This window comes from Amblyomma maculatum, chromosome 2, assembly GCF_055883805.1.
Source record: "Amblyomma maculatum isolate TAMU_Amacu chromosome 2, ASM5588380v1, whole genome shotgun sequence".
NCBI classification, from domain to species: Eukaryota; Metazoa; Arthropoda; class Arachnida; order Ixodida; family Ixodidae; genus Amblyomma; species Amblyomma maculatum.
The window spans coordinates 211904252-211927622 of NC_139345.1; the positions used below are offsets into that span (position 1 = coordinate 211904252).

The 23371-nt window shown below is 46.9% G+C and overlaps 1 protein-coding gene across 2 annotated transcripts in view; it reads left to right on the plus strand.

Annotated features, from left to right (window-relative positions):
• Nucleotides 1-23371, plus strand: part of mEFG1 (mitochondrial translation elongation factor G 1) — a 138268-nt gene that overhangs the window by 49669 nt on the left and 65228 nt on the right. For both annotated transcript variants that reach the window (XM_084595693.1, XM_084595692.1), the window contains 3 exons: nucleotides 6128-6285; nucleotides 15560-15638; nucleotides 17821-18060. In XM_084595693.1, the coding sequence (XP_084451819.1) occupies nucleotides 6128-6285; nucleotides 15560-15638; nucleotides 17821-18060 (477 nt within the window). The remainder of the gene's footprint in view (nucleotides 1-6127; nucleotides 6286-15559; nucleotides 15639-17820; nucleotides 18061-23371) is intronic.

The window sequence follows — 23371 nt, forward strand, 5'->3', positions numbered from 1 at the left end:
ACCCTCCACTTTTGCACCCAAGAATTTGAAAAAAAAAAAAAAAAATGAGTTAGGACCAGCTTGCTCACATGCAAGCGATTGAGCGATCTCAGCGACGAGCGGCAACGACAGAGCGAAAAATTTCAAACTTGTTGGAACTGCATCCCTCTTGCCGCTGGAGCCACCGCGACAGCTCAATACAAGGTTTCTGTGTCGCTGCGGCAGAAATCGCGAGCGTTTTCGCTTGCATGTGGATGTCGCACGTCACTCCGTTTCGGTCGTCGCATCCACAGCTCATTTCTTGGCAGCGTGCCAAGATGCTGCGCAGCGATAACGTCGGGGCGCTTTTATCTTTTTATAGCTCCTCCGGTAGCGGGGAGCGAACTTGGCAGAGTGCCCGTGATGGCTTGCTTGATTGCACAAGCCTGGTTCGATTTATCACGCCGCGCTTGGGGCGGCCGTCATGATCGCTGCAGCAGACCGCGTGCTTCCGTTGATTCATACATGCAAAGATAAACGGCTCCCGCCAAACAAAAAAAAAAAAAAAGAAGAAGAAGCCTGCCGCTTATTAACGTCCGCAGCCGCCATATCTTACGCCTACGTCGCGCGTACAGCACAACGATAAGAAAGGAGACCCTCGCAAAAAAAAAAGAAAAACAGAGAGAGCTGCCGCTTCTTAAAGTCCGCAGTTCGATATACGACGCGGCTTTCCTATACTTTTACATGGGATTTTCAAGGGGATATCCCGTGAGTTCGATATAACCAAAATTCGATATATCCTGACAATTTCCTTTTCTTTTTTTTTCTTATTTATTTTTTGGCTAGAGTCGTTCATTTTTGCTGTCATGGTGAACGTGCGATTTTTGTTTTTTCCCGAGAGCCGACCATCCTTGTCGTGCTAAACGTACGGCGAGCGTATGCTATGGAGGCTATGGACGTTAAGAAGCAGCAATTTTCTTGTTTTTTTGCGAGAGTTGTCCTTACTTGTGTGCTGAACGTGCGGCGCAGCGTAAGCCATGGCGGCTGCGAATGTTAAAAACGTCGGGCTCTTTTTTTTTGCGAGAGTCATTCATTTTTGCATCTATGAATCAACGAAAGCATGCGGTCATTGCGATCATGACATCGGCTTTTAGCATTGTTCGCTTCAAACGGCATATGCAGTTATCACGCCTTCCAATGATTTTGTGGCTGTCGGCTATGCCCGCCCCAAGCGCGGCGTGATAAATCGAGCCAGGCTTGTGCAATAAAGCCATCACGAGCACTCTGTCAAGTTCGATCCCTACCACCGCAGGTTCTATCAAAACTATAGTCAAAAGATAAACACGCTGTGACGTTATCACTGCGCAGAATCTTGGTGCGCTGCCAAAAAATGAGTTGGGGATACGACAGCCGAAACAGAAGGACGCGGCACTGAATGCTTTTTTTTTTTTTTTTTTTCAAATTCTCGGGTGCAAAAGTGGGCGTTGGGTTCATTATGCGAATGTGTTGATTACGCGACAGACACAGTATCGTTTTTCACGATCGCAAGTGGCGTTTCAAGCCGATTTCTGTATATCGAATTATCTCGCGATCCCCTTCAAGTTTGATATACAGTAGACGACCGATTATTCAGACACCCAATTTTTCGGACATGCTTGATATTCGGACTTCTTCCCGGCCCCAGGACATACCTTATAAAGTCAATGTATTACGCTGCTCAAAATTTCGGACACTCTAAGGAGGGCAATTCGATTTTTCGGACATTCCAAGCGTCAGCCGGCCAACTGCCACACATTTTGAGCGGTGTCGCCGCCATCTTGTTTGTTTACTTTTTCCTTCGATAGCCTCGAAACCGGTGCAGGCCTTGCCTGCCGCTCCTCAGCTAAACACGCTGGATCGAGGCTATATTATTTGCCTAGCAGCTTCCGTTTCCGGGACAACGTCGCTGCCGTTGCTGCTCGCCGTCGGACTGCTTTTTTTTTTTTTCTTTTAGCAAGATCGCTTCGACTACCTGTTCCTCTGTGTGTTTGCCGTGTGTTTCACGTGCGTTGCCGAGCGTAGCGAGTAGGCTTAACCATGGTCGATGCAAGAACTACGTTCTGTCGCGACTGTGGCTCGCATTTAATTAAATCGACTTCAGTTCAAGAAGCTGTTTCCGGATTTTATAAGGAATTCTTTTTTTTTTTTTCGTGCAACGCGGCAGCAAGAAGGCACTCAACGGAGTCTGGGTTGTGATTCAGTGGTTGGTGGTTGTGGTGTGCCTCGGCAGTGGGAAAACCTACCCTGTCGATCTCCTTGGAGCACTTAGTACCCTCGCAGATGTGTGGAAGTATGTAGCACCCACAACACTGCGCAATTGCTTCCACCACGGGGGATTTTTGCTGAATGACGAGTCGGCTGCCTTGGACGAGGAGAGCGTCATTGAGCAGCTGTCAGGCAGTGAACTGTTCATTCACGACCTTCGCACTGCTGGTGTAAAAATTTCATCGGCCGTCTCGTTTTCAGAGTTCACAGACGTGGACCACCAGTTGGAACTGTGCGTTGGGCTCGTAGATGCAGGAATTATTCGCCAAGTGCTTGTGGAGTTTGAGAGCGACGACGACGATGACTCACCTGCAGCAGCGCAGTTGACGCAAGCTGAGCTGATGTAAGCGAAATTCAGGTGGACCTGTTAGCACGGAAGCGTAGCGTACTGCAGAAAAGCATTCATGACTTTTTCCGGCCTCAAAGTGAGTAATAGGCAATAAATTTAGCTTTTTTGGTGCACATTTGTTTTTTCGGACTGCCCAATTTTTCGGACATTTTCATGGTCTGTTAAGAGTTCGAAAAATCGGTCGTCGGCTGTATCCGGGTTCGACTGTATCTGAAATCGACTTATTGCTCTGACCGAGGATGGAATGTCAATACAGCTTATTACACATTTGATGGCCGTATTTTATCTTCGCCCCTTCATTTTTTTTATTTTTCACACTGCTCTCCTTCCGTCTTTCTCTCCCCGAATTCCTTTCTCACTCAGAGTAGCTCACCAGCGAATTTTAAACAGAGGCTAAATTCCCTGTTTTTCATCAATAAAGGGCTCTCTTTCTCAATCTCTTATGCACCATAAGATCCAACACAACACAACTGTGAATGCAGCAGGCTTTTAACCTCGTGTTTCGTGCATGATAATCTTAGTTAGTTATACACCATCCAACCCAACATAACACAAGACATATTAGCAGGAATTATAACAGCAATTTTATTGCATTTTTTATGCCTCACGCGACCCAATACAGTAAAACCTCGTTACAAGAGACACTCAAGGGACCCGAAAAAGATGTCTCTTGTAACCAAAAATGATAAAAGCACTGTGTTGATCAGTTTACTGCACATCAGCATATACAGTCGACGACCGATTTTTCGGACTCTCAACGGACCACGAAAATGTCCGAAAAATCGGGCAGTCCGTAAAAACAAATGTGCACCAAAAAAGCTCTATTTATTGCATATTATTGACTTTGAGGCTGGAAAAAGTCATGAATGCTCTTCTGCACCACGCTCCGCTTTCGTGCAAACAGGTCCGCCTTAATTACGCTTGCATCAGCTCAGCTTGCATCGGCTGCGCTGCTGCAGGTGAGTCATCGTCGTCATCGCTGTCAGACTCCACAAGCACTGGCGAATAATTTCTACATCTGTAAGCCCAGTGCACAGTTCCAACTCGTGGTCCACGTCTGTGAACTCTCAAAACGAGACGGCCGATGGAATTACCAGCAGTGCGAAGGTTGTGAATGAGCTGCTCACTGCCTGACAGCTGCTCGACGACGCTCTCCTCATCCAAAACAGCCGACTTTGTCATTCAGCACAAATCCCGCGTGGTGGAAGCAATTGCGCAGCGTTGTGGGTGCCATCGACTTCCACGCATCAGCGAGCATACTAATACCCCTGTCAAGCGCGCAAAATAAAGTGCACTTACGGCGAGTGTCACTTACGAAAAGTGCGCTCTACCGCTGCTAAACAGTGTAACATAAGTGCACTTGCCAAAGTGTGCACTCAGGTCGGAGTGCATTCGCAAAACAGACTTCCGAGGGCTGAGCGCGTAGCCTCGCCGGCAGAAATTTCTTTGTCACAAATGTATTATGTAAAAAGATATGTATACAAGTTGAATTTACGTGTTTTGTACATATTTTCATTTGATGAAATGTTTTATAATAGCGACGGGCAAAATATCAAATAACAAAAACGTGATGTAACCGCGTACGCAACTTCCACATTATGAGTGGTGCGCCACTGCGGCTACGCCATTTTCAGTTAGGGGCGGTTGTTATTGTCCATGGTGTTCGTTGATAAGGGGTCTATGAATCATGGCCCAGTGTCAAATTTTAAGCATTTTTAAATGTTTTACTACTTTAAAAGCAGTTCCCTGAACTTCGCACTTGGAGGTTCCAATTTCTTTTTTAAAACATATTTTTCAGTTGCTAGTTTCGTACCAACAAGTGCTTTCCACCACTCCTGCAGCGTCACCATTTAGGACATCGTTTAGCCCCGCGGTTACTATTACCATACTGCGCTCTGCGGAATTCTTCAACAGCCTATTTTTACTCTCTTTTAGCACTGCCCTCATTGTTCTCCCTGGGAAGGCTTCAACCAACACTCTCTTATCACCCTTTACAAGTTCCAAGATATCTCGCTTGCACCTGTTCATGTTAGAATCTCTAGTGATAAGCACCTGGGCCTTCTCTCTCCCTCTCCCAACTGTTGGCTCCTGCTTTCGGTTATCTGTGTCCTTATCTCTGGGATTTTCATTCTTCCTTACTTCTTCCTTTTTTTCCGGCATCTTAGCTGCTTCTAAATTACTCGTACGGTTCGGATCCGCCTGACCTACTTTGCTTATGCCTTCCATGCCAGTGCTGGCCCCTGCCACGTGGCCCGCATTGGAATGTTCATCCTCGTTGGTTCCAAGGATAAAGTCGGCCTTTTTCTTTTTCATTTGAGAAAGCTGTCCAAGCAGTTTCTGATTTTCTGCTCTTAACAAACTTACTTCATTTTCTAAATCATCCACACGAGACACTAAACTGCCCCTTTCTTGATCAAATAGACGCGCACTCAGTACGCAACACCGACACAAAAAGTCGCTGCCTTCCGCTTCACCTACAGAGTCAAAACGCGTTTCCTTGAGATTAACCTGCGCCTCACACTTAGTACACTTTACCTTCTTTTGATTGCACATCTTAAGCGCTCTTCGACTGAACTATATCTATTACAAATTCTCAGAATATACAGATTGCCAAAAGAAGACACAAGAAACGACTAGCAACCAATTCTGCGAATGCCAATAGCCTAGAAAAAAATATTTATCTAAACAAGATAGCTAAATAATGAACGCCAAGGAAACCTAGCTGCCGGCACGAAAAACCAGGCCGCTCTAGTGATGCAGGGGGACAGCCGATGTAAATATATGCGCTTCTCCACATTTTTTTTTCTTTTCTTTCCTTTTTTTTTCACTTCACGGTAAAGGTGATGACCCATTTTCCCACTCGACTTATAATACATTTTATACTGTACTTCCAACTGTCCCTGTCAGTTCGTCCCTTGTCCATGTTGTTTTAGCGCTTTTAGAAGTATCATATGGACACTAACTAGCCTGATCTTGCCACCCCACTAAACTTCATTTCATGAGATTAAAAAAAAATGACTCAGTTATGAATTATTCAGGGGTTTTAGGAAGATACCAAATGGTGAGCCGTGTATACTATCTTATGTACGGAAGGAAACATACAAATAATATGATGTACTGTCATGAGCAATATGACAGGGAACGAAATGGTTGAAGAGAATCGCGAATCTTTTCTCTATTAAATATGAGGATGACCTTTCGATATATACATCCAAAGCAAAACTAGTTAGAAAGCTGAAAAAACTGTGCTTGTCAGAAATAATTTTGGAGTAATCAATAAATCAATGTTAAAACTTTGTTCCGTCAGCTACCAACTGTTTCTCAGAGCACTGAATGTGAGATGTGGAAATTGTGTGTTCTGATCTCGTATCTAATATTATCTTTTCGTATCTAATGTGATGACAGCTAATTTCCTACCTTTATAAACACTGCGAAGGCAAACTTTTCCCTGTGCTTTTCCTGGCTCCTTTGTGCAAGGGATCAAAGGTTGGGTGCTGCATGACGTGTGCTGTGCAGGCGGGCATCCGGCGTGCGTGTTTGCAGCGCAAGTTCTTCCCGGTTCTGCTGGGTACGGCACTGCGCAACAAGGGGGTGCAGCCGCTGCTCGACGCCGTCGTCCATTACCTGCCCAACCCGGCCGAGGTCGAGAACTATGCCCTGGACGAGACCGATCCGTATGTTTGCATTGCCGCCTCTCTGCTTTCACTGTGTGCCCTCTTTTACAGGGGATGCTGAGGTGCGGCAGTTTGCACTGTGCCACATCACTATCAGTGTTATGTGTCTCTCGGTGTCATATAAAGGGGTGTCAGTGCCTGCTAGAATGCTCTTGCAAGCATCCTCACATCCTGTAAACCAGCTGTGCCATTGGCACGCGAACGCTGGGGAAAGCTTGCATTGCTGGACACTTTTTTAGGTTGCCGTGACCGAGTTGTTTCGTTTCATAAAATATGACCATATTCAATGGAATGTGGCTTGTGTTCCTGGTGCGAAATTCTACCAAGGTCGCCGGCAGTACTTGGTGTCTTATGTACACTAAAATCTTCATGATATGAACATGGGTGATACGAATTTCAAGTTGATTTGATTTCCTGGCAAAAGGTGTGCCATGTGCAGAATGACAGGTGTTCGAACACTCCCACGCTACTACGGATGATATTAACGCAGGAGCCACAATTGCACCCTCACTTGGCAGTCATACATCGCTGCACTGAGAGTAGCAAGCTGTCACTGTGTGGCTACAAATAAATCTTGTTATCTGCAAACAAATAATATTCATGAATGCACATCCTATGCTTTCACATCCGGTTTTTTATTTTGCGCTGTACAAAATATCTTATGCCGTGAATATTTTTGCAATGTATGGGATTCATATTGTCGACATCCTATAATTGCTGCTTTGGCTCCAGGTTTCTAGTTTTCGGTTATATTGTTAAGGGATGAAGATCATAACAATGCTTTTGTGAGCACTGAGACGCGCCAAGCCGGTCTCGAGCAATGTGGCGAGCGGCATCAGCGCGGGCGATGGCATCCGAAGCGTAACTACAGGAAGAGTCGTCAAGAGGCAGCAAGGTGCCGAAGGGGAGTAAAGGGTCGCGGCCGAAAAGTAGATAAAAGGGAGAGTATCCGGCGGTACCATGGCATGAGGAGTTATAGGCGAACGTGACGAAAGGTAAGGAGATGTCCCAGTCACGATGGTGATCGGACACATACATAGATAGCATGTCGGTCAGTGTGCGATTAAAGCGCTCAGTAAGACCGTTCGTTTGCGGATGGTAGGCCGGGGTGAATTGGTGACGAGTAGCGCATGAGCGGAGAAGGTCATGAACCACTTTAGAAAGGAAACAGCGGCCACGATCTGTGAGCAGTTGACGCGGAGCGCCATGAATCAAGATTACGTCATGCAAAAGAAAGTTGGCAACGTCGGAGGCGCAGCTGGTGGGGATGGGCCTGGTTACAGCACATTGGGTAGTATAATCAGTCGCCCCAGCAATCCATTTGTTTCCAGAAGTCGACATCGGAAAAGGCCCAAGAAGATCGAGGCCCGCACGAGAAAATGGCTCAGTCAGCACTGAGATTGGTTGCAGGGGCCCACTAGATTGAAGCGAGGGTGTCTTACGGCGCTGACATAGCTCACAAGCGACGGACAGAGCGGTAAAGACCAGGCCAGAAAAATCTGCGTCACACATGGTCGTAGTGCGTGATCCTCCCAAGTGTCCTGCTGTAGGGGTGTCGTGAAGTTGGGCGAGGACAGTAGAGCGCAGATGAGCCGGAACAACCAGTAAAAGGTCCGCGCCATCTGGACGTATATTGCGTCTGTATAATGTCTCGTTATGGAGCACAAACATGCTGGCGGAAGAATCGGGGTTGTTGCGCAGCTGGTCTATAATTGGTTGCAGGGCAGGATCACGACGCTGTTCGGAGGCGATATTTATAAAGTTCGAGATGGACAAAATGTAGTCAGCAGTATAGTCGGACAAATCGGGAGGATCTACGGGGTGGCGGGACAAGCAGTCAGCGTCTTGGTGTAAGTGGCCGGACTTGTATACTACAGTAAATTCGTACTCTTGTATTCGCAAGGCCCAACGACCTAAATGGCCAGTGGGGTCCTTAAGTGAGGACAGCCAACACAAAGCATGATGGTCTGTCACTACACAGAAAGACCGCCCAAACAAATAAGGGCGGAATTTGGTCAGCGCCCAAACAAGTGCAAGGCATTCCCGCTCTGTAATTGAATAATTGCGCTCAGAGGACGAAAGCAGGCGGCTGGCATAAGCAATGACGCGGGAGGACTCATGCTGTGACTGGGCAAGGATAGCATCAATACCATGGTCGCTAGCGTTGGTGCGCAGTTTGGTAGGTGCAGAAGGATCGAAGTGCGCCAAAACAGGTGGTGTAGTGAGGGTGGAAATAAGCGTCGTGAAGGCATAGGATTGGTCACAACCCCATGTGAAAGGCAAGTTTTTTTTTTTTTCAGAAGAGAGGTAAGCGGACGAGCGATGTCTGCGAAGTTCCGAATGAAGCAGACGTGGTTGATCCTGGGTACGGCACGGGCACCAAGGCTATCTTGGGGCTCGACCTAACTAAGGCCTTTGACAATGTTACCCATGAGGCAATATTGAGGAACCTATCGGACATAAGACCGGGGGGTAGAACCTTCCGGTACATCAGATCGTTTCTGGAGGTAGGACTGCGGAGATTATAGTCGGAGAAATGAAATCGGATTCCTTCCCATTTGGGGGCAGGGGGACACCGCAAGGGTCGGTATTATCGCCGTTCCTATTTAATCTCGCCTTGATCAAGATACCACCCAGGCTGCAAGGGATATCGGGACTTAAACATACATTTTATGCGGATGACATTACTCTTTGGGTAACAAGAGGCAGTGACGCACATTTGGAAGAAACTCTACAGCACGCGGTGGATATTGTTGAGGAGCTAGCAGGGGAAGCAGGACTCTCGTGCTCTCAGCCCAAGTCCGAGCTTTTTGTGCTGAGGGACAAACCAAGAGGGATACATGCGAGGCACTATGTGCCGCCACCGCCTTTAGAGGTCAAAGTGGGGGGCGTACCGGTCGCTGAGGTCCAAACGATCAGGATCCTGGGTATGTATCTGCAGACTAACAGGAAGAATAGTGAGTCCTTGAAAAGGCTTAAAAATACGGTCAATGCTACCGTGAGGCTAATCAGGAGAATCGCCAATCGTAAAAGAGGTGTTAAGGAAAAGGACTTGTGTAAGCTGGTGCAGGCGTTTGTGCTCAGTAGAATAGTGTATGCGACGCCTTATTTGAAGTTGGACGCGACGGAAAAAGGCAAGGTGGAGGCTATGATTAGGCAGACGTATAAAGCGGCCCTTGGGTTGCCTCACAATGCGTCTACCGAAAGGCTGCTGGTTTTAGGGGTGCACAACACCCTAGAAGAACTACGGGAGGCGCACTTGGTGATGCAGCTCGGCAGGCTTTCAAAAACAAAAGCAGGAAGGGACATATTGGAAAGGATCGGCATTGGAGTTGACGCTCCAGCTGGTGACACTAAAATTCAGATTAGGCGGGAAATGCACAAGGGCTTGTACATAAAACCTTTGCCCAAGAACATGCATCCAATACATCACGAGGACCGCAGGAAGGCAAGAGCCAAAGCTTTACATGTTAAGTACGGGAAGTACAACGGGGCAGTCTATGTAGATGTCGCCGAGTATAAGGACAAGGACGCATTTTGCAATTGCGGTGGTGGACGGGCAGGGACGCTTGATCGCCTCCGGATCAGTCAAAACCCGCTCCCCAGAAACTGCAGAGGAAGCAGCGATAGCACTAGCTATCGCTTACTACTAGTAATGCTGACTTGATCTTCAGCGATTCCAAAACAGCCATCCGAAATTTGGCGAGGGGCAGAATATCTGTCACAGCGGCGCGGTTGCTGAATCGGGCCGCGGGGCGAGGGACTACGGAGGCGGAAATTGTCTGGGTACCAGCATACTCTGGGAATCCTGGGAACGAGACGGCTCACATGAATGCTCGAGGTTTCGTCAGCCGAGTAGGTGAGCCGGACGTTCTGGGAAGGTCCACGAGAGATGGGCTGGTATCCTTTCATGACATTACTAATAATTTCAAACTTGAGCGGAGGATTTACCCACCCCCGGACAAGCAATTGGTGAAGGCGCAGGAATGCGTCTGGCGACGATTGCAGACTAGATGTTTCTTCAACCCATACGTGTTGAGCAAAATCTACCCGGACATTCTGCTGGAGTGCAAATGGTGTCAGGAATTGGCAACTTATGACCACATATTATGGAGCTGTAGCATAGCGCCACCACCGGCGGATATTATGCGTGATCCTTCCCTCGAGCAGTGGGAGGCCGTGTTGGCCAGCTCAGACCCGGTCGTCCAGACCAGGGCCGTGGAGTGGGCCACCCAGGTCGCCGTCAGCCATGGGTTGATGGCCATCTAACACGGAATCATCCATACATGCTCTCTGATGAAAATAAGTTTTGCCATCCATCCATCCATCCATCCGAATGAAGCGGCGGAAGTAGGAGCAAAGGCCAAGGAAGCTTCGCACATCACTTGAGCTACGCGAGGTAGGGAACTCGCGCATGGCTCGAACTTTGTCAGGGTCGGGCTGCACACCATTTGCATCAACCAAATGACCCATGATTTTGGTTTGGCGCCGACCGAAGCTGCATTTTTTGGCGTTCAGTTGAAGACCGGCGCGGCGAAAAACGGCCAGGACTGTAGAAAGTCGATCAAGGTGGGTTGCGAACGTGGAAGAGAAAACAACGACGTCATCTAAGTAGCATAAACATGTTGTCCACTTGAAACTACGGAGGAGCGAGTCCATCATGCGCTCGAATGTCGCAGGAGTGTTAGAGTCCAAATGGCATTACCTTGAATTGATAGAGTCCGTTGGGGGTAACAAATGCGGTTTTCTCGCGATCCCGTTCATCGACAGCAATTTGCCAGTAGCCTGAACGCATGTCGATGGAAGAAAAATAGCTGGCACCATGCAAGCAGTCAAGCGCGTCGTCAATTCGCGGAAAAGGGTAAACATCTTTCTTTGTTATTTGATTAAGGTGGCGATAGTCAACACAAAATCTCCAACTTGGTCTTTCTTTTTGACCAATACGACAGGGGACACCCAGGGACTGCAGGAAGGCTCAATAATGTTTTGCGTCAGCATCTTGTCAACTTCTTTCTGTATAGCATGCCGCTCAGCAAGGGAAACACGATAAGGCCGTCTGTGGATGGGGCTGGCGTCACCCGTATTGATTCGATGGGTCACAACGGATGTTTGGCCCAGTGGTCGGTCCCCGAAATCATATATATCAGCGTACGACAGCAAAAGGTCGCAGAGAGCTCTGGCTTGGTCATCTGGCAGACCCGCAGATATCATGATTGAAAAGAGGGTCGAATGGAAAGAAGCTGATATATGCTGCTCCGACAGATGCTGAAGCGTTAGAGCAGCAATTTCGCAGTCTGCCAAAGGAAACAGATCAAGTGCGATGCCATGGGGTAAAACTTGGGTCGAGCAGCTGAAGTTAAGGACGGGAAGATAGGTGCGGTTAGCAGTGACAGTTACAACGGTATGAGGGAGTATGATGTTGCGACGGAGAACAACATCGGTAATGGGCAAGTGACGTATGTGCCGTCAGGAACTGTGGGGAACGGAGCCAGTGGAACATAAATAGCAGCTTCAGGCAGTAAATGAGCAAATTCAGCGGATCGGAGGCGGGGCTTGACATCGGTGTTTTCGGAGCAGTAGGGTAGGTCTAAGCTTCTTCGCTTAGACCTGCCCTACTGCTCCGTTGAGCCAGTTGAGCAATCAATCAGGGCAAAATGGGCCGTTAAAAAGTCAATGCCAAGGATCGCGTCGTGAGGGCAGCGGTCGATAACAGTGAAGAGGACAGGGGTAGTTCAACCGGAAATACTCACGCGCGCAGTGCGCAGTACCAGGACGGCAGCGACGCTTCCATCGGCGACACGAACGGCGGATGAAGCGGCGGGTGTGACAACCTTTTTGAGACGGCGGCGAAAGGATGAGCTGAGGACTGAAATTTGGGCACCAGTGTCAATGAGGGCAGTAACAGGTTGCGGTGATGAGCGAGGGTCAGCAGAGGATTTTCGGGCTGGGTCGTCAATGCAGCATCACCTCCGGGAGCTGCATTGGTTAGTTTTCCGGAAGAGAGCCAGAGAAGTGGGGAGATGATGCACGGCGAGGTAGGGGCAAGCGGGACCTCCGGGTCTGAGGTGACGGTGAGCGGCTGGACATGCGCGGGGCTGGCGAGTTAAAGTCACGGGAGCGCGTATCATGGAAATGGTTTGGATCAGGAAAGTATCGGGGTCGAGGTGGCGGAATCCAACGGCTGCGACAATGACGAGAAATGTGGCCGACACGTGAACAGTTGAAGCAGATGGGTCGGTCATGCGAGGTTCGCCATTCGTCCAGGTTGTGGTAGCGGTAGCAGTATAGCGTTGGCATGGGCGCAGTCGGAGCCGCAGCAGCTACCACCGCACGGTGGGCTGGACAGATGGCTGTGCATTAGGTTGGAACGAGGGCTGTGCGGAAGACTGGCCAGAGTTGAAGCCCACGTTCGCGTTGAGGCCCACATTTGCGAACTCCTGGCGAACGACAGATTGTATTAAGGCTATAGTAGCATCTGCCGGCTGAGGAGCGAACGCAACGGACGCCATAGCTTCTATCTCTCGGCAAACAATCCTGGTCAAGTTGGAGGGATGAGATGGCTGCTGCAGTGTTGGACTATCTTCGCACGAGGATGTAGCAGCTGTGTTTGGCAAGCGGTCGAAGCGGGGAGTAATGCGAAGGTGTTTTGCATGCTCAAACTGCCGGCAAACTTAGATGACTGAGTCGACCGTCGGACAGTCTTTGCAAAGCAGCAGATTGAAAACATTGTTTGCAATTCCCTTTAATATGTGGCCCACTTTGTCTGACTCGGACATGCGCTGTCCACTTTTCGGCATAAGGCTAGGATATCTTGAATATAAGACAAATATGATTCCGTCGAAGACTGGGCACGGGATGCGAGGTCTTTTTGTGCGCCAAGCTTGCGTCCGATCGGCTTGCCGAATAGATAGCGAAGTTTCTCCTTGCACATATTCTAGGATGCGATATCGTCTTCATGCGTCTCAAACCAGACGCGCGCCGTACCCGCCACAGATAGAAGATGACGTTAGCGAGCATGAGTGTCGCGTCCCAATGATTGTGCTTGCTGACGCGCTCGTACATACCGATCCAGTCTTCTACGTCAACATGGTCGGTGCCGCAAAAGGTGCCCGGGTCACGAGGCTGCGACATGACGACAGTGGAAGCTGGTGGTGCCGCTGAAGATGATGTCGTGTCGGATGGCATAGTGATGGTACCAATCTGGCGGCCACTGCGGAGATCCAGGTTGGCTACGGGCGCACTTCCAGCAATCCTCCACCAAATGTTAAGGGAAACGTACACAGCGGTAAACGCTAGTTCACTGTCAGAAGCACACACCACCAGAACGAACCCAGCTTAGCCTGAGCGTCGTCTTCTTCACAACACCACACCAGCACGTCGTCGTCATCTCGATATTGCGCACTGTAACAGTATAACAGTATTCATCTGTTTGGTACAGTACATGGCATCTTTGATTCCTTAGCTAAGGGCTAGTCATGATTTCTTGCAATAATAGCTAAGACATTATTGGGGACAGACGTTTTTCTTTTGAACAGAAGTGAAATTATACAGATCAGGTCAAACCCTGCTGCAGCAAAATACATGGAACTCACAAAAAAAATTTTCTGAAGCGAAAACTGTTATCTGTTTGTGAGATCGGCCTCGACCAATGACAGATCAGGCTGAAGAGTTCAGAAATAGCGGTTATCTCTTCCACTCAGCTTTTACTCATCTGACATATTTTTTGCAGTTCTCTATGGTATTGGGACATCACCAACTGATCTCTTGGGCCCAACTGGGACTGTTCAAGAGTCTAAAAATGGAGCTGAAAAAAAAAAGAAAAATGAGGAAAAGCTATTCACTTCCTAATTACGCAATAGTTTTCTGTGTGTCCTCAAGTTTTCTTGCGATAGCATCACACTGGGTACCAGCCCACAGCACTCGGTCACTGCACAGTAATCGACAACTGCATGTGATCGGGCAAGCCCAACCTTGTGTGGGGAAATGCCATGGGCAAAAGTGCACCACACAGCAGGCCTAAAGTATGAATGCGGGAATAGTTGGTGCAAGCTGATGCACCAACTGCAAGTTACCTTGGGGTGCTGAGCTGAGCCTGAAATCTCAATATGTGTTATTTCTTATGTTTTGTGACTCGGGTGACATGAATAGGTCAAGCCCATGATGCATTTTGTTTCATTTTGGCTGCTGCCATTTTTATTTTGCAAGTTTTAGCGAGGCTCTTACTCACCTTGCTGCTTCGTTTGGCACATTAGGGAGTAAAGATAGACACGTGTGAATACCTTGAACTATAAATATTAGATTCTTCGGAATGATTGAATTTGCATATGGTGGACGATACAATTACTAATTGCCTACCGTTTGTTGAAGTGCACACTAACTTCGGTGCCAATTTTCTGTTAATATCAATGGTTTAATAACCACTGCAGGCAGCTGTACTTGTTCAAAAATAAATAAATTGAGAGCCATATGTTTTTACATTGCAGAAACAATTGTGAAGCTTAGTTTAAAATTTGTTGAAGTAGAGCACTGCTCTAAAAATAACTCAGTGTGGGAGGAAAATAATAGTGCTACTTTTTATGGTTTGCTGACAGGGATTAAGCACACAATTTAAGGGGAAATGAGGGGCTCATTATGATACAATTTAAAGGAGCGAACAGTCTACAAGTCCAAGGCAAACATTTAAGATATATTTTTTTTTAATGTTGTTGATATTGACAAGAATGAGTTTTATGATGATTTTAGGGAGAAAGAATATTAAATGCAAAGCAGAAGGAAAAACAATGCACCATTGGTGGGAGTTGTTTTTTCCTTCTGCTTTGCATTTAATATTCTTTTTCCCTAAAATCATCATAAGGCTCATTCTTGTCAACATCAACAATAAAGCATTAAAAAAGAAACATATGTATCCCCTACGTTTGCCTTGGACTCGTAGACTGTTCGCTCCTTTGCTGACAGGGAGTCAGAAATAATATGCTGTAGTCAGGTTGGCCATAGTGAGGTTGGTGGATGTGTCAACAATACGATCATTGATGAAATAGAAATTATACCAACTGCAAAAGTGAATGACACGAAGTAATGATCTCATAGCAAAAGTGGCGCACATTATGCAGAAAAACAAAACATCCCTAGAGTGTTGTTTTAATGACCTACTCCATATCAACTAGGAAAAGGAATGGCAATAATAAAATGGGTTTGTACTGGCCTGAATTAGAATAGATTGTTCCTGTGCCTTTGGCTGGTGCCACTTGCTGAATGTGCGTGTCTGTGTGTGCAGGGCCAATGTCAAGAGGGTGATCATGAACCCAGCGCGTGATGGCAGCCACCCCATGGTGGGCCTGGCCTTCAAGCTGGAGGCAAGCTCTCCTCCGCCTGCTCTTTGGCTGAAGCATTTTCGCTTGGCTTAGTACAGCCCTGCTGGGTTGTGGGAAGAAACCATCTGTGCTTGGCGAGAGTGGGATGCTGCGGCTCCTTCTCAGTGCAGCAGTGTCTGGGTGATGGCTTTGCTCTCATGCTCACATGCAGAGGCTGCATCACCATTTTGTGCATGGAATAGGCCCAGGCCCATGTTCCATTTTCAATCACTCTAAGCGCGCTTTATTTGGCTGATGCCAATTTTACCACACTCAGCTGAAAGGCCGCACCTTATTGGTCCACCTGTCAGTACAGAAATGTGCTCAGTTTGGCAGTACTGGCAGTCTCGAAGGTACACCAGTCTTAAAATGTCACTGGTGGCATCAGAGCAGCATAGATGCTGCTGTACTTGTTGCATTTTTTTTATTTATTGATACTGCAATCTTTTACAAGACCTTCGCAGGGTGGGCACACAATATGGAAGTACATCAATGCTGGAAACAACACAATGATCCTAAATATGAACAGCAAAAATACAAACGAAACACAGGAATGTAGCGGTACAACAATATAAAAAAGTTAAAGGTGGTTTTCAGACCTTTTTAGTGAAGTTTGCGTTACTGTATCATTAGTTAGATTATTCCGGTCTGTAATGGTTCTGGGAAGAAAGGAGTACTTATAGGTGTTAACTCGTGCATGTAATAGTGTTACTGTAAAATCATGCCGTTGTCTTGTGTTGTACCCCGAGGAGAACAATATAATGTTTGATGTGTCAATATTGTACTGGCCTTTGATTAACTGAAAAAAGAACTTTAGGTGACAGATGCGGTTTCTGTGAGAGACTGGAAGCAAACCACTTTGATTAAGAAGAGCAGTGATAGATGTGCGGTTATAATTGAAATGAATTTTTAAGAAATTATGCAGCTGTCATGAGGTTCAGCCCTTCTATGCCGACAGCACTTTTGGTTGCGAATGGCTGCTCCACTGTCGTAGCTTGCACCAATTAGTGCTTCAACTCCCTTAAGGAATCAGAGCAAGGGCTGTACGATAGATGGCTACTAAATACATCTGCTCCTTCACAAACCTCCACCTTGGCTGAGCAGCTGGGGACATACCTCTCCCTTCCTTTCTTTTTTTTTTCTTTCTGGGCTGCTTTGTGGATTCTAGAAAGACATGCTGCTGTGGTCAGGATATCCGATGCAGGGCAGGAGGAATGGGAGAGCACCAAAACAGTAGCATTTCAGGTGTCGGTGCATGTTCGGCCATTTCTCTGCATGCTATCTTTTAACAGTTAATCTGGTTTCTTCTTTGAAAGCACCAACTGCTAGGTACTTTCTGGTTAGGACAAAGCACATCCACTGCTGGTATAAAAAGCTAAATATTTTCTCTTATCTGTTGTTTATGTTCTGACGTCTGATGTTTAAAAATTATATTGATTGTGCAGTTTGCTTGCCTTTTATTGCGGGTGCTTGTATTATATTTTGTTTCAACTGACATTTGTGAAGCGTTTCTTTGTGTGTTGTATTGATGGATGTGCTTTCTTTTTGCTGTGCATTTTAAGCAAGTGTCAAATTTTCGCAGGTTTAAAAAAAAAAAAAAATGTCCCGCTGCAGTGGCACAGTGGTTGAGATGCCCGACTACTGTGCCGGAGTACCCGGGTTCAATCCCGACCGCCGGTGGCTGCATTTCGATAAAGGCGGAATGGAATGGCGCCCATGTGCTGTGCGATGTCAGTGCACGTTAAAAAACCCCAGTTGGTCGAAATTTCTGTATTCCTCCACTACGGCATCTCTCATAGCCTGAGTCGCTTTGGGACGTTAAGCCCTACAAACCAAACCAAACCAAATGGAAAAGGGGGAAGGTCAGGCATTGACGGCCTTTTTGCCAATCAGCTAGATGCTTGAACCTGCGTTCCAGGGTTGCTGGATCAAATCCCGGCCTCTTTGACCAAATTTCGATGAAAGCAGAATGCAGAAACGCTTGTGTGCTATCGGATGTTGGTGCATGTTAATAAACCCCACATGGCCGAAATTAATTTTTGATCTAATTCGTAACCCCACACTTCGGGACCTTTCATAGCCTACTAGACCGCACAATTTTCAATCTAGTTGTGCTTGTATGAACTGTCTGACTCGTTTTAGGTTCAAAACATGCGGCTGCCTGTCTCTGCATTTCCTTGCCCAGGCTGGTCGCTTTGGACAGCTGACATACCTGCGGTTGTACCAGGGCCGGCTTCAGAAAGGGGACACCCTGTGGAACACTCGGACAGGGCGCAAAGTGCGGGTGCCACGTGTGGTGCGCATGCACGCTGCCGAAATGGAGGAGGTGGGCGAGGCCCTGGCTGGGGACATCTGTGCCGTCTTTGGCGTCGACTGTGCGTCGGGAGACACCTTTGTCTCGGAAGCTGACCTAAAGCTCTCCATGGTACTTGGCACCACTGTGTGGGCTATGCTTTTGCAACACGAAGTCATTCTTGGTTTTTGATAAGGTTATTGGTGATTTTCTCAAAATCAATGCCGTGTTGCAGCGGCGCCACAACTAGTCTAAGATGGCTGCGGTTCTCATCTTTCGTGTTTGTCTCTTGCGCTGTTTTCCAGTCAATATGTTCCACAAACTCGCCCGTTTGGCTATACTGTAGTCTAAGGAAGATTGGCAACATGTGAAACCATTTGCTCCTTTGCAGGGGCTCTCCATCCTCTTGTTTGGACATTTAAGGTGTCGCTGACTGTCCTGGGTAGCTCAGTTGGTAGAGCGACTACCACGGAAAGGCGGTGGTCCCGGGTTCGATTCCAAGACCAGGATGAATTTTTCTTCAACTAGTAAAACCTCGTTGATAAATGTTCAAAAAAAATTTCTGGGAAAAACATATTATCCGTGAAAACTTATGATCCAAACTGCTTAATATTAATAAAAATTATCTGCTGAATGAGGTGCAAAGGCATTTAGAATTGAGGCTTTCACTGCATAAAAGGGTAGAGTATCGTTTATAGATGTGAAGTATGCACAGCTCCTTTTTTAGCTCTCGCCGAATTCAGTTCGTATTTTCATTGTCCTGAGGGAAGAGATGTAGCAACAGATCTGGTTCGCAGAAGGAGTGGTGACGAGCCGGGATTGCTTCCTTAATTGTTTCAGGATGCTTCGCCCTCTTACACCAGTGACATGTGGAGAAGCCATTGCAATGGCTTAGAGTCGCTGCGCTTTTGCTCATGCTGATTCCCACACACCATGCTCAGATCCGGATTGCTCATATGCAATTGAATAGATTAAAAGCTCACGGGACCAGGAAAAATACTTGGAATTACTGAATGGCCTCGAGAAAACTGACAAGAATCATTTGCATTACGATAAATGTACCATATTTACTTGCATGACGACCCCCTCGAATGATGAACCCTCCCCCCACTTTTGGCATTGAGAAAAAAAGAAAAAGCTTTCGTTAGCAGGTTCCTCCATTTTGCGCCATCACCATCCCATTTCACCACATTTCTTGGCAGTGCGTCAAGATGCTGCGCAGCAATAACATCATCACGGCTAGCTCTATCCGGAAAAAGAAGGAAAGGGGGAGGGGCACTTGGCAGAGGGCCACCGTTAGTCCGGTTGTGCAAGCCTCATTTTCACTTTATCGTGTCACGTTTGAGCCCACCCAATGCCACACAATGATTGGAATGCTTGGTAGTGCAAATGCGCCTTTTGAAGCAAATGGTACTTAAAGCCGGCATCCCCATCACGACTGACTGCGTGCTTTCGGTGAATTACGGGTGGAAAAATGGGTGACTGTGTAAAAAAAACAAGTTTTTCCCTGCAAAATGGTTTGGTTTTTTTTTTTTTTGGATACCTGTAGCACCCGTCCCACGCCGTAGCCTATTATGGACGTTGTCTGGGACCGCACCGACAGAAATACTTATCCGTATTTCCAAACTAATGAGGGTCAAATTAACGAGTGTTTAGTTGTGAGGTTGCGCGGAAAAGAGGAGCAGGCGGCCACGGCCTCTACCCTTCGGCACCAGGTTGCGCGGAAAAGAAAAGCCAGCGGCCGTGGCCTCTGCCCTTTGGCGCCAGGCTGCACGGAAAAAAAAAGCCGGCGGCCATGGCCTCTACCCTTCGGCATCGCCGGCCGTCGTCGTGCCAGTCATGGCGGCATTTAAAATTAATGAGCTTTCACTGTAGTTGTAGTTTTCGAATAGTTCAACCCTATGCTTCTCATCATCATCATCAGCAGCAGCAGCCTGACTATACCCACTGCAGGGCGAGGGCATCTCCCATATTTCTCCAATTAACCCAATTCTGTGCTAGCTGCATCCACTTGACCCCTGCGAACGTCTTAACCTCATCCGCCCACCTAACTTTCTGCCGCCCCCTGCTACGCTTTCCTTCCCTTGGAATCCAGTTTGTTACCCTAAGCGACCATCGGTTATCCTCTCTTCGCACTACATGTCCTGCCCATGTCCATTTCTTCTTCTTAATTTCCACTAGAATGTCAGTAACTTGAGTTATTTCTCTGACTCACTCTGCACGCTTCCTATCTCTTAAAGGTACTGTTTTGCAGTCGTTTTACATAACCATTCAGCATTGAAAAAGCCCTTTGGTACCATTTTGTGACATTACTTCAGCATTCCCTTCAACTTACGGGCAAGAGCAGGCGCCAAGTGTAAGCTATATTTTTTTTTTTATCATTTTTCGTGCCATAGTCCCCCGAGGTTGTCCTCAACTTAAGTAGAACTCTCTTGGTTAGCCTCCACGTTTCAGCCCCATAGGTGAGTACAGGTAAGATGCAACTGTTGTATACTTTCCTCTTCAGCGATGCCGGTAAGCTGCTAGTCATAACCTGCGAGTGCTTGCCAAATGCGCTCCATCCCAATCTTATTCTTCTTGTTATTTCCTTTTCATGGTCCGGATCTGCGGTTACTACCTGTCCTAAGTAGACATATTCGCCTACTACTTCCAGTTCTTCGCTACCTAACGTAAACTGCTGTTCCTTCCCGAGGCTGTTGAACTTTACCTTAGTCTTCTGCATATTGATTTTTAAGCCTACCTTTCTACTTTTCCTGTCTAGGTCATCAATCATTATTTGCAGTTCATCCCCCGAGTTGCTAAGCAAGGCAATGTCATCAGCAAATCGCAGATTACTAAGGTATTCTACATCTACCCTTATTCCTAACTGCTCCCATTCCAAGTCTCTGAATACTTCCTCTAAACAAGCTGTGAATAGTACTGGGGAGATTGTGTCTCCTTGCCTAACACCTTTCTTTATGCAGAACTTTCTTGATGTTGCTGTGCAGCCACTATATATATCTTCCAGCACTTTCACGTACGGCTCGTTTACCCCCTGATTTTGCAATGCCTGCATCATCGCCGAAGTTTCAACTGAGTCAAATGCTTTTTAGTAATCAATGAATGCTATGTATAAGGGCTGGTTATATTCCGAGCATTTTTCTGTCACCTGGATGATGGTATGGATATGATCGATAGTAGAGTATCGATTCCGAAAACCTGCTTAATCCTTTGCTTGATTGCAGTCTAAGGTTGTCCTGATTCTATTAGCAATTACCTTAGTAAATACCTTATACATAACAGAAAGTAATCTGATTGGTCTGTAATTTTTAAGGTCCTTAGTGTCCCCTTTCTTATGAACGAGGATAATGTTTGCATTCTTCCATGGTTGCGGTACCGTCGATGACACCAGGCACTGCGCATACAAGGTGGCCAGTTTTTCTAGCATGATATCCCCCCCATCCTTTAACAAATCTGTAGTTATCTGATCCTCTCCAGCTGATTTCCCCCTTTTCATAGTTTCTAATGCTTTCTTGACCTCGTCCTTTGTCACTAGTGGAACGTCTGACTGTTTTTCCCTGCCGCTAATCTCGTTACGGTCCTGACTACTTTGGCTACTGTAGAGATCTGTATAGAACTCCTCGGCTACTTTGACTATCTTGTCCATATTCGTGATGACGTTGCCCGCCTTGTCCCTTATCGCATACATCTGATTTTTGCCTATGCCCAATTTTTTCTTTACCATTTTAAGGCTTCCCCCATTCTTTACAGCATGCTCAATTTTCTCCATGTTGTACTTTCTTATATTGGCCACCTTACGCTTATTGATTAGCTTTGATATCTCGGCCAATTCTATCTGGTCTGTTGGATTGGAAGCTTTCATACTCTGGCGCTTCTTAATAAAATCTTTCGTCTCCTTAGACAGCTTACTGGTATCCTCTCTAACTATCCTACCGCCTACTTCTACAGCGCACTCAGTAATAATATCTCTGAAATTATTATTCATTGCTTCTAGGGTAATGTCGCCATCCTCGGTTAGAGCTGAATATCTATTCTGCCAGAATATCTGCAGAGGGCAGCGGTGGCGTAGCGGTAGAACATCCGCCTCGCATGCAAGAGGACCGGGGTTCAAATCCCGGTGCCGCGCAATTCTCCACCGGATGAAAAAAAAAAAAAAAAAAAAAAAAAAAAAAAAAAAAAGTCCGCGTGTCGATGGAATTGCATATACAGGTTTGGGGTGCGACCTGATGCCGGTGAACACCTCCGGCAACGCACTCCCTCACCAGAACAGGAGTTGGCCACCCTGGTGCAGTAATTGGCCACAACCTCCTATGATAAGCTCCATAAAACCCCGGCCCTCAGTCACCAGCGGCTGCGGAACAACTGACCACGGCGGCGGTCAGACCTGTGACGCAGCAGGGGGTGCTAAGAAAGCCTGGCTCCGCTGGACAGGCCGCCATTGGAAACTGACCCTGGCAACGTTTAATGCTAGAACCCTTGCTAGTGAAGCTAGTTTAGCAGTGCTGTTAGAGGAACTAGAGGGCATGAAATGGGATGTCATAGGGCTTAGTGAGGTTAGGAGGCCGAATGAGGCATATACTGTATTGAAGGATGGGCATGTACTGTGTTATCGAGGTTTACCAGAGAGGCGACAACTTGGGGTAGGTTTTCTTGTCAATAAGTATATAGCGGGTAATATAGATGAATTCTATAGCATTAATGAGAGGGTTGCAGGCATCGTAATTAGGCTTAATAAGCGGTATAAACTGAAGGTTGTACAGGCCTATGCACCTACATGTAGTTATGATGACCAGGCAGTTGAAAGCTTCTATGAAGATGTAGAATCGGCAATGCGAAAAGTAAAGACGCAGTATACTGTACTAATGGGCGACTTCAATGCCAAGGTAGGGAAAAAACAGGCAGGAGACAAGGCAGTAGGTGACTATGGCATTGGTTCTAGGAATAGCAGGGGGGAGTTACTAGTTGAGTTTGCAGAGCGCAATAACTTACGAATCATGAATACCTTCTTCAGCAAACGGAAGAACCGGAAATGGACATGGAAAAGTCCTAACGGAGAGACTAAAAATGAAATCGACTTCATAATGTGTTCAACCCCCGCCATGGTGCAGGATGTAGAGGTAATCGGGAAAGTTCGATGTAGTGACCATAGGATGGTGAGGTCCCGAATTAGCCTAAATCTGAAGAAGGAACACAATAGATTAGTAAGAAAGAAACCCATCAACGAATTAGCGGTGAGGGGGAGGGCAGAAGAGTTCAGAATTTCGCTACAGAATAGGTTTTCAGCTCTAACTGAGGATGGCGACATTACCCTAGAGGCAATGAACAATAATTTCAGAGATATCATTACTGAGTGCGCAGTAGAAGTAGGCGGTAGGATAGTTAAAGAGGATACCGGTAAGCTGTCTAAGGAGACGAAAGATTTGATTAAGAAACGGCAGAGTAT